General features: G+C 46.9%; 1 protein-coding gene across 6 annotated transcripts in view; it reads left to right on the plus strand.

Moving 5' to 3' along the window:
- Positions 1-12170, plus strand: part of nfia (nuclear factor I/A) — a 157377-nt gene that overhangs the window by 47396 nt on the left and 97811 nt on the right. For all 6 annotated transcript variants that reach the window (XM_061738111.1, XM_061738112.1, XM_061738115.1 and 3 more), the window contains exon 2: positions 3299-3827. In XM_061738111.1, coding sequence (XP_061594095.1) covers positions 3299-3827 — 529 coding nt within the window. The remainder of the gene's footprint in view (positions 1-3298; positions 3828-12170) is intronic.

Consider the following 12170-nt stretch of genomic DNA (forward strand, 5'->3'; position numbering starts at 1 on the left):
GGTTCCAGTGGAAAACTGGAACTTGCGTCACGGCAGGTTGGCTACTGATTGATTCATTCCTGAGGCGATGTAGATTGGTGAACCGTCCATCGAGTCCACTGGCTGTGATCATTCCTCAGAGGTCTTGATCGTTTAAATCCGCCAAGCCCTTCCTGAGATAAGTCCTTGTCCGAGCTCCCAAAGCAATGAGGCAGCTGTGACTGACGTCTTCCTCTTGACAAACCCTTAAAAACTCTTCACCAAAAAACCTTCGCCAGTAAGTCCGCAGCTGCACTGACCCCCAGCCAGAGGCTGCTAACATCTGGAACCCCTAGCTTCTGAAATTCAAAACTTAACTTCCCAGAAAAATAAACTCGCCTATAATAAGCAGAGTGGGCAACCCTACACATGTCTGGCGGGACAGAAGCAACAAAAGAGCGATAGAGTTGTGACAGAAATGATGACAGAGGAGGAGGAGAACATGGTTGATGAGGGGAGAATTATTGTTACTATTCGTAAGGACTTCCACACGAGTGGAAACGTGGGGATGACAGCTGGTTCTCCACGTTGAGCAAACTCACTTCACTTTCTCACACAGCAGCTCTCGAACGAAAGATCAAAGTTCTGCTCAGATGATGTTTGAGCAACAAACTGCTGGAGGCCCCCAACACGGGCTGTGGGGACTTGAACCGGGAACCTGGCGGAGTCAGCTCCTGCCAAGAGGACCTCCCTCATGAGTCTGGGATCCTCTGGGAAACCTCTGGGCGAACTCACGGAGGTTCTTTAGTACCCGTAACCAGGGCTGGGGATAAATTCAAATGTCAAGAATCATTTGATTCCGATTCTAAAGATTCAGAATCGATTATCAAGATTTGATTCGATTCGATTCCGATATTGATTTAGGTTAGTGTTATTAAAAATGTTTTTTGAGCTGTTGCATGAATTATAAGACTGTAGTTATGCAACATATTAATACTAGTATTATATTTAGATTCAACAGCAAGTATTGGCAGCTAATGATGCTGTAAGGACCAATCAGCTCCCAGAATGCTGATAGAACTGCTTTCAGGAACATTGTGTGTCAGAATTATCAAACAGATCCAGGGCAGCAAACGTATGAAATTGGTTTTATTTTTAATCACATTCCTATTCTTATTCTATTTCGGTCTTTAATTTTTGAGAATTTGGTTTATAGCATTTTATGCAAATTTAACCCCAAGATAGTACCTGTATATAAAGTAATGAAATTGTTGAGTCCTATAAATATTTATGCACTATTATTGACAACAAACTGTAATTTGGGAAAAATTCAGACTCGATATCTAAGAAAAGCCAGCAGCGCCTTTTTTGTCTCCGAAAACTTTCTAAATACCAGGTCGATTCTTCCCTGATGACTATGTTTTATCGTTCTTTCATCAAATCTGTTATCACTTTTTCTTTCATTTGTTGGTTTCAATCTTTGAAGGTCAAAGACAGAAATTTGCTCAATAAGGTTGTCAGTCTAACCCTGCGTTCACACTGAAAGAGTCACGGGCGTCCCGACGCCAGCATCTCGCCGCTTGGTGCGTTCACACTGAAAGCGTCAGTGCTGCAGCGGGGCGGGGGTGGGCGGGGTTTCAAGCTGCGCTGCAGAACTGAAGGGAACAGTGGGAACAGCCTACACATATAGCGTACACATCTTCAGTTTCCTATTTCACCATAGATCACACTTTGGGACGCCTTCTTTATATTTTAGCGTTATTTCCTTGTAGATAAGAGTGAGTTTGATGCTCCTTAACAAGTTTGGTCCGTGGATTCAACATCAACCGCCAGATCCCACTCCCGGTGAACCATAAATCCGCCTAGGCTGATTTATGGTTCCGCGTCACACCAACGCAGAACTACGGCGTAGGGTACGCGGCGACGCACACCGCACCGCGTCCCTACGCCGTCGATTTAACGCGGAACCATAAATCAGGCGAGGCTGCAGTCTGTGCGCTGATCACTGACACACCGGGTCCCAGCGGATTTGGTCATGATGTTTAACCTGTGTTTTGTGATTAATAAGCACGGTTTTTAATTATTTTTCGTTGGATCAATGTGGCAAATAAAATCGTTGGGACCATCCAGCTCCTCACCCATCAGATGTTTCACATGAGCAGTTCAGGTAAAAACGGCAGTCAAATCAGCAAAAATGTCATTTTGCTGGATGAAATATATTAATTCCTGATAAAATAAGTTTGTTAGTGCACAGCTCTGCTCCTGTACGCATGTGAATGAGTGTACGTTTGTGTTACATGAAAGTACAATCTGCATTGAGGCTTCTCGCTTCGGGAATCCCGGTCTGTGATTGGACAACGCCTCGGCTTCGCCGCTGCTCATTTGCATAAAGTTCAGATTTTTCAACTTTCAAATTGACGCGCCGCGCCCGCCGCCCGACGCTCCCGCCGCCCCCGCCGGTCCCGCCGCCCCCGCCGCCTCTCGACGCCCGTTTTTCATAGACAATGAATGGCAGCCAGACGCCTATGACTCCCGTGACGCTTTCAGTGTGAACGGGGGGTTAGCAGTAAAATCATTGGGTCGGCTCAACAAACTTTACAAGAACTTTATAACAAACAGCTGATCAAGAAGGCAAACTCCATGTTGTCTGATTGCTCACATCCCTTAATAAACAGTTTCAGTTTCTACCATCAGTTACTGCTTAGACTCCCTTTTGCGAAGACAAATGGATACAAACACTCCTTTGTACTCTCCGCTATTGTTCTTTTAAATGCCGGAGGGAAAAGGTAGTGGGTGAAAAAGCCTTCCCTCTTAAGCTTAGGTCTATACTATGATGTGTAACCTACTGTAACTTATTATGTATATTTTATGTATATTTACCATTGTGTGCTTCTCCTGTCGCGAAACTAGTCGCCCCCTTGGGGACAAATAAAGTAATTGATTGATTGATATATTGATTGATTGATTGATATAGACAATTTATTTAATTATAACTGAAAACTTTAATGTTTTCATACCTTTAAACATATTTAAAGGCAAAAACATGGCACTAGTTATTCTCGTGTCCAACAAAAATATAGCTTTTTTTGGACATAAACAAAGAAATACCAAAAGTTGTAATGTAATGATGTAAAAAAATCGATCTTTAGACATACAAATCGATTTTCAGGAATAATATGAGTATCGATTTAGAATCGGAAAATCGTTTTTTTCAACACAGGCCTAACCGTGACCTCTCTCAGCCCCTGATGAGTGTTTTATGTCAATGATGGTGTACTGGTCGCATGATGAGTTACGGATTTGTTGTAATCCCTGTTTTCTTGTCATCCCCATCCTTCAGGATGAATTCCATCCTTTCATTGAAGCCCTGCTGCCTCACGTCCGGGCCTTCGCCTACACATGGTTCAACCTGCAGGCTCGCAAGAGGAAGTACTTCAAGAAGCACGAGAAGCGCATGTCCAAGGAGGAGGAGCGCGCTGTGAAGGACGAGCTTCTCAGCGAGAAGCCCGAGGTCAAGCAGAAGTGGGCGTCCCGGCTCCTGGCCAAGTTACGCAAAGACATCCGACCCGAGTTCAGGGAGGACTTTGTGCTGACGGTGACGGGGAAGAAGCCGCCGTGCTGCGTGCTGTCGAACCCCGACCAGAAGGGCAAGATGAGGAGGATAGACTGCCTCCGGCAGGCGGACAAGGTGTGGCGGCTGGACCTGGTCATGGTGATTTTATTCAAAGGAATTCCTCTGGAGAGTACGGACGGTGAGCGGCTGGTCAAGTCACCGCAGTGCTCAAATCCCAGCCTCTGCGTTCAGCCGCACCACATCGGAGTCTCCGTCAAGGAGCTGGACCTCTACCTGGCCTACTTCGTCCACGCAGGTGAGTGCTGGCTTACTCTGATGGTGCTGGGTCTGATGGTTCTGGGTCTGATGGGTCTGGGTCTGATGGGTCTGATGGTGCTGGGTCTGATGGTGTTGGGTCTGATGGTGTTGGGTCTGATGGTGCTGGGTCTGATGGTGTTGGGTCTGATGGTGTTGGGTCTGATGGTGCTGGGTCTGATGGTGTTGGGTCTGATGGTGTTGGGTCTGATGGTGTTGGGTCTGATGGTGTTGGGTCTGATGGTGCTGGGTCTGATGGTGTTGGGTCTGATGGGTCTGATGGTGTTGGGTCTGATGGTGTTGGTCTGATGGTGTTGGTCTGATGGTGTTGGGTCTGATGGTGCTGGGTCTGATGGTGTTGGGTCTGATTGTGTTGGGTCTGATGGTGTTGGGTCTGATGGTGTTGGGTCTGATGGTGTTGGGTCTGATGGTGTTGGGTCTGATGGTGTTGGGTCTGATGGGTCTGATGGTGTTGGGTCTGATGGGTCTGATGGTGTTGGGTCTGATGGTGTTGGTCTGATGGTGTTGGGTCTGATGGTGCTGGGTCTGATGGGTCTGATGGTGTTGGTCTGATGGGTCTGATGGTGCTGGGTCTGATGGTGCTGGGTCTGATGGTGCTGGGTCTGATGGGTCTGATGGTGCTGGGTCTGATGGTGTTGGGTCTGATGGGTCTGATGGTGCTGGGTCTGATGGTGTTGGGTCTGATGGGTCTGATGGTGTTGGGTCTGATGGTGTTGGTCTGATGGTGTTGGGTTTGATGGTGTTGGGTCTGATGGTGCTGGGTCTGATGGTGCTGGGTCTGATGGGTCTGATGGTGTTGGGTCTGATGGTGTTGGGTCTGATGGTGTTGGTCTGATGGTGTTGGGTTTGATGGTGCTGGGTCTGATGGGTCTGATGGTGTTGGGTCTGATGGTGTTGGGTCTGATGGTGTTGGTCTGATGGTGTTGGGTTTGATGGTGCTGGGTCTGATGGTGCTGGGTCTGATGGTGTTGGGTCTGATGGTGTTGGGTCTGATGGAGGTCTGATGGTGATGGGTCTGATGGTGCTGGGTCTGATGGTGTTGGGTCTGATGGTGATGGGTCTGATGGTGCTGGGTCTGATGGGTCTGATGGTGCTGGGTCTGATGGGTCTGATGGTGTTGGGTCTGATGGTGCTGGGTCTGATGGGTCTGATGGTGTTGGGTCTGATGGTGATGGGTCTGATGGTGCTGGGTCTGATGGTGTTGGTCTGATGGTGATGGGTCTGATGGTGCTGGGTCTGATGGTGTTGGGTTTGATGGGTTTGATGGTGCTGGGTCTGATGGTGTTGGGTCTGATTGTGTTGGGTCTGATGGTGTTGGGTCTGATGGTGTTGGGTCTGATGGGTCTGATGGTGTTGGGTCTGATGGGTCTGATGGTGCTGGGTCTGATGGTGTTGGGTCTGATGGTGTTGGGTCTGATGGTGCTGGGTCTGATGGTGTTGGGTCTGATGGTGTTGGGTCTGATTGTGTTGGGTCTGATGGTGTTGGGTCTGATGGTGCTGGGTCTGATGGTGTTGGGTCTGATGGTGTTGGGTCTGATGGTGTTGGGTCTGATGGTGTTGGGTCTGATGGTGCTGGGTCTGATGGTGTTGGGTCTGATGGGTCTGATGGTGTTGGGTCTGATGGTGTTGGTCTGATGGTGTTGGTCTGATGGTGTTGGGTCTGATGGTGCTGGGTCTGATGGTGTTGGGTCTGATTGTGTTGGGTCTGATGGTGTTGGGTCTGATGGTGTTGGGTCTGATGGTGTTGGGTCTGATGGGTCTGATGGTGTTGGGTCTGATGGTGTTGGGTCTGATGGGTCTGATGGTGTTGGGTCTGATGGTGTTGGTCTGATGGTGTTGGGTCTGATGGTGTTGGGTCTGATGGTGTTGGGTCTGATGGTGCTGGGTCTGATGGGTCTGATGGTGTTGGTCTGATGGGTCTGATGGTGCTGGGTCTGATGGTGCTGGGTCTGATGGTGCTGGGTCTGATGGGTCTGATGGTGCTGGGTCTGATGGTGTTGGGTCTGATGGGTCTGATGGTGCTGGGTCTGATGGTGTTGGGTCTGATGGGTCTGATGGTGTTGGGTCTGATGGTGTTGGTCTGATGGTGTTGGGTTTGATGGTGTTGGGTCTGATGGTGCTGGGTCTGATGGTGCTGGGTCTGATGGGTCTGATGGTGTTGGGTCTGATGGTGTTGGGTCTGATGGTGTTGGTCTGATGGTGTTGGGTTTGATGGTGCTGGGTCTGATGGGTCTGATGGTGTTGGGTCTGATGGTGTTGGGTCTGATGGTGTTGGTCTGATGGTGTTGGGTTTGATGGTGCTGGGTCTGATGGTGCTGGGTCTGATGGTGTTGGGTCTGATGGTGTTGGGTCTGATGGAGGTCTGATGGTGATGGGTCTGATGGTGCTGGGTCTGATGGTGTTGGGTCTGATGGTGATGGGTCTGATGGTGCTGGGTCTGATGGGTCTGATGGTGCTGGGTCTGATGGGTCTGATGGTGTTGGGTCTGATGGTGCTGGGTCTGATGGGTCTGATGGTGTTGGGTCTGATGGTGATGGGTCTGATGGTGCTGGGTCTGATGGTGTTGGTCTGATGGTGATGGGTCTGATGGTGCTGGGTCTGATGGTGTTGGGTTTGATGGGTTTGATGGTGCTGGGTCTGATGGTGTTGGGTCTGATGGTGCTGGGTTTGGTGGTGTTGGGTCTGATGGTGTTGGGTCTGATTGTGTTGGGTCTGATGGTGTTGGGTCTGATGGTGTTGGGTCTGATGGGTCTGATGGTGTTGGGTCTGATGGTGTTGGGTCTGATGGTGCTGGGTTTGGTGGTGTTGGGTTTGATGGTGTTGGGTCTGATGGTGTTGGGTTTGATGGTGTTGGGTCTGATGGTGTTGGGTCTGATGGTGTTGGGTTTGATGGTGTTGGGTCTGATGGTGTTGGGTCTGATGGTGTTGGGTCTTATGGTGCTGGGTTTGGTGGTGTTGGGTTTGATGGTGTTGGGTTTGATGGTGTTGGGTCTGATGGTGTTGGGTTTGATGGTGTTGGGTCTGATGGTGTTGGGTCTGATGGTGTTGGGTCTGATGGTGTTGGGTCTGATGGTGTTGGGTTTGATGGTGTTGGGTCTGATGGTGTTGGGTCTGATGGTGTTGGGTCTGATGGTGTTGGGTCTGATGGTGTTGGGTCTGATGGTGTTGGGTCTGATGGTGTTGGGTCTGATGGGTCTTATTGTGTTGGGTCTGATGGTGCTGGGTTTGATGGTGTTGGGTCTGATGGTGTTGGGTTTGATGGTGCTGGGTCTGATGGTGCTGGGTCTGATGGTGTTGGGTCTGATGGTGTTGGGTCTGATGGTGGATGGATCCAATGTGGTGTTGTCCAATTTTTGATGATGTGTTTAAAGTTTGAACAACATTTTTGTGGTAAAGTCTTCCTGATCCGTAGATCAGCAGTCATTCCTGTTGTTTCCCATCGAGATTGTGTTTTACTGTTTTTTTTTGTTTTTTTTTTGCGAATCATGTAAATATCTTGTCATAAATCACAAAGGATACGGTGCAGTATTCCCATCAGAGCTGCTGGTTCTGTTGGTGTTTTCTCACAAGTGTGGGCCATGATCTGGGCCAGGATTGGATGTAAATGCAGGTCCTCTGGTCCGAGGGGGGGGAGCTGCAGGCCAGGTGACCCAGCGGAGCACCACTAGCCCGGTTCCCACCTCCACTCACGTGTTGTTTCAGTAGGGCCACTTTAAACGAGGATTTTTGGACGGATGAGATCAGAATAAATACGAAATAATATTAATTAGCATCATAGCTTAGCATAGGCTAATTTAGTGGAGCTAAAACAACCTGCTGTGATTGACATCAAGTGGGCGTGTTCTGTCAGCGCCATGTAGTACGAGGCTTAAAAATCATTTTCTAGAAGCCTGTGGATGACATCACAGGGGGCGTGGCCAGTTCTACTGAAGGCATTTGGTACATTTTAAACCCTAAAGTTTCCGTACTCGATCCTCTTACTGGGACTAAAAGAGACAGAAACAGATATATTTTACTAATCAGTACAGCTATGGGTCAACTGGGACAAAAAAACAAAAAACAGATCCAATCAAAAGATGATTGATTGAGTCTGTTCCATCTTCCACAATCAGTAATATGATCAATCCATATGATCAATATGGGAACTTTCATGAGTTAAGAGAAGTTTTTTCTGGGGAAACCCAGCTGCTGCCGACCAGGACATCCCAGCTGGTCCAGATGAAACTGAAGTATCTGTTTCGGCTCAGCTTGGTCCTGATCCCCATTCCTTGATAGCAGAATCATCTGGTTGGACATCTGACGCCCCGACAGCCGCTTGACATACAGTCTGAGCTCCTGCTAAGCTTGTTGAAACCAGCCGCCGAAAGGACGCGCAGACTGATCCAGAAGGTCCTCTTTCAGGTTCTCCACCTGGAAACCCAGTCCATTTAACCGGTTCTGCTGCACAACTGGGGCATTTCTGCACGTCTAATGATTTGTATAACTGAGTTTTAGTTTTGGACAAATACAATTTAAAATGAAGAGCAACACAAAACCTTTTTCACTGTCATCAATTTAAAAAAAGTATATCATCATCATAGGTATCCCCTAGCTGCTGCCATAGGATGTAAGAGTCACGTCCAGCTGGAGCTGATCATCAGCAGGTGCTCCGGCGTGTATAAAAGTACAAATATGAAAGTAACTTTCAGAAACCTTCAGGTAAATCATCTAGAAGTCCATGTAGCATGTTTAGGCTAACATTAAATCATGAGTGTTGAGAAAAGGAGACATTAGTCTTCGAGAAGCAGGTGATGCTGCGCGTGAGTTTGTCACATGATGTGGAGGCACCTCTTAGCTTCTGTGAAGCACAGTGGTGGAGTGATGGTGGTTTGGGCTGTTTAACTGGAAAATCAAAGATCCAATGTTTTGGAAAGACCTGATGAACCTAAGCAAAGTTGTCATATGGGAGACTGATTAGTAGGAATGGGCGATATTTTACCGTTCACGATAAACCGTCAAAAAAATTCCCCACGGTAAGAATTTGTCATCTTGCAGTAAAAACGATAAATTCCCGTTGATGACGTTTTTCTGTAAAGCTGATTTATGGTTCTGTGTTAAATCGACCTACAATGTACGAAGGAAGGAAGGAAGGAAGGAAGGAAGGAAGGAAGGAAGGAAGGAAGGAAGGAAGGAAGGAAGGAAGGAAGGAAGGAAGGAAGGAAGGAAGGAAGGAAGGAAGGAAGGAAGGAAGGAAGGAAGGAAGGAAGGAAGGAAGGAAGGAAGGAAGGAAGGAAGGAAGGAAGGAAGGAAGGAAGGCAGGCAGGCAGGCAGGCAGATATGAGCCTGAAAGAAAGAAAGAAAGAAAAAGAAAGAAAGATATGAGCCTGAAAAAAAGAAAGAAAGAATGGAGCCACAAAGAAAGAAAGACAAAACGATAAATTCCCATTGATGACGTTTAGTAGTATTTAGTATCTTTAAGAGCAGTGATTTGGGGGCTCCAAAGACTGAATGTGGTGATAGATTTATAGTTAAAAAGGTGGAGTTGAATTGGTATTTTTTTTATTGTCATTCTTATCGTTATTGGGATAAATGCCAGAAATTATCGTGATACATTTTTTGGTCCATACCGCCCATCCCTACTGATTAGTCCCTTCAAGACAGCGCTGCTGAAGGTGGATCTACAAGCTGCTGAATCGCTGGATTTTTTTATTTTTAGGCTTCATTTTTATTAAATGAATGGCAGCTAAAAGTCTGTGAACTTTAAAGTTCCCCGCCCGAAAGAGAGTTTGGTTGGATTACTTTTCTGTGGAGAAAGTTCAGGAGGTGGGGGGGGGCTGACACCTCGGGGGCTGACACCTCACGCCCCCCCCCCTCTCCCAGTTGGGTTCTGCGAGGATCCGGTTTCATCGAAGGCAGGGAAGCTTTTCCAGATTAGAGTCCCAGTGAAGGCAGGCCGGCCTCGTGGATTACCACGGCAACAGACACTCCACAGATGTGAGGTTGTTCTGGTCAGCTAACGTCACCTGCTGCAGTCCGTCTGTCAGACTTCAGGTCACGTGACCCGGATGGATCTGGGGAAACAGACTTCCCCGCAGGTCAGCGGAGGACGGTGGTGGTTTGATCCTCCCTGCTGCGTTTCATTCAGCTAAAACTCCTGACCAAAGGAACTTAAGGCTGTCTGCGTGAGCCCTCCTGACCACCAGGGGGGGCTGCAAGGTCAGCGTCCAGCTCCACCGTTGCTAGAGGAAGTGCTTTCCTCAGAAAGAACTGAATCATGGATTAAAGATTATTTAAGTTTGTCAGTTTGTTGATTTGCTGGTTTTTCTTCCAGTTTTGAGAAGTTAAGAATAGTTTTCCTTCTTGCATATTTATAAAATCATAAATCCTGACTTTTTTTCCTTGAATCTTGTGGAGGGGAGTGGATCTAAGCAGACCTTAGCTTGAGTTTAAGGGGGGTGAATGATCCAGTGATCATCCACTTCCATGCCAGCTCACCGACGGCCCCCAGAACAATCCCGGGGTCAGAGGTCCCTGACTGCGTTCCCACACGGGAGCGTTACCACACGCTGAGAGGTCAGAGGTCGTCACACCGAGGTCCTGTCCGCCCCGCCTCCCTAACCGGGTCACTTAACCTCCAGGATGAACAGATCAGCCTTGTTATGTGCAACATTTGACCCGCTTTCACGGATCACATGACCACCGACCTTCACACATCATACACATGCTGCGCTGCAGAGGAACGGGGGAAAAGCTCAGCGTTAGTCCTAGAAACATCATTTTGTTTGCATTGGTGTCAAGTAGTAGTACACAACTTCCCTTTCCACAGCGCGCCTCTGAGTTGAGTCTCCTCGTTGGTGTTGAAATCAGAACCAGGGACAACCCTCCGTCAGTTGTGACTAGGCCTATGTTGAAAAAAACGATTTTCCGATTCTAAATTGATTCTCATATTAAATCCTAAAAATCAATTTGTATGTCTAAAGACCGATTTTTTTTCATTATTACAACTTTTGATATTTTTTTGTTTATGCCCAAAAAAAGAATATTTTGTTGAACACAAGAATAACTGGTGCCATGTTTTTGCCTTTAAGTATGTTTAAAGCTATGAAAACATTAAAGTGTTAGGTTATAATTGCATAAATTGTCTATATTTCATTACTTTATATACTGTCTTGGGGTTACATTTGCATAAAATGCTAAAAACTAAATTCTCAAAAATTAAAAACCAAAATAGTATGAAAATGGAAGAAATTTAAATGGAATGTGGGAAAAACTAAAAGCGATTTCATCGTCTCTGTTTGCTGCCCTGGATCTGTTTGATAATTCTGACCCACGATGTTTCTGAAAGCAGTTCTATCAGCATTCTGGGAGGTGATTGGTCCTTACAGCATCATTAGCTGCAATACTTGCTGTTTAATCTCAATATCATACTAGTATGAATATGTTGCATAACTACACAGTCATATAAGTCATGCAACAGTTGAAAAAACACTTAATAACACTAACCCAAATCAATATCGGAATTGAATTGGATTGAATCAAAGCATGATAATCGATTCTGAATCTTAAGAATCGGAATTGAATCGATTCTTGACATTTGAATCGATCCCCAGCCCTACTATGAACGCTTTTAACATGGTTGCCTGTTAGAAACAGGTAAATAAATGTGACTGGAAATGTTTTGTATTCAGGAGGACCTGATTTTAGAAAAGATAAACCGACAAGAAACATGACTAAGCAATGAGGAAAATTCAGAAAGAGCCGGCGAACCTGTAGGCGCCGGCTACAGCAAGAGCCAAGACTTTGTAATGTTGCCATTTCCTGCTCACAGCGCTGATAACAGTGTGGATGATCCTTTTGGTGTTTGGTCTGGAGCACACCTGCTCATTTCTGATGAAGAACATGCATCAAGGTGCCATCTGCATGTAGTCCTAGTCCCGTATCACTGAACTCCAGATGGAGCTGAGTGTTCTCAAGTAGAACTAAGGAAGCAGAGGTCCTTATACAGAGCCTTGTGGTACTCCTCAGTTAGTACTATCCACGTTTCCATGGTGATGGTATCTGTGTTCCATCCCTGATGCCTCCGAGCCCAGAGATGTCTCCTCTGCATTAGGTTGAAATTAGACTCATCTTTTTAGTGAAGGAGATCTTGGTGCCTGTAGAGACAGAAAAGTGGGATGAAATGGAAGAATGAGTGTGTTTTATGTTGTGTGTACCAGTTTATTGTGATGTGAGGTTGGATGAACTCTGCAGGTTGACACGACGCCAGCAGTGTGTTTGTGTGTGTGTGTGTTTGTAAAGCAGTGTGACCCAGTTCCTTTTTGAGCTCTTAAAGAGATTTGGAGCT

The sequence above is a fragment of the Cololabis saira genome, chromosome 13 (genome assembly GCF_033807715.1).
Source record: "Cololabis saira isolate AMF1-May2022 chromosome 13, fColSai1.1, whole genome shotgun sequence".
Classification (NCBI taxonomy): domain Eukaryota; kingdom Metazoa; phylum Chordata; class Actinopteri; order Beloniformes; family Belonidae; genus Cololabis; species Cololabis saira.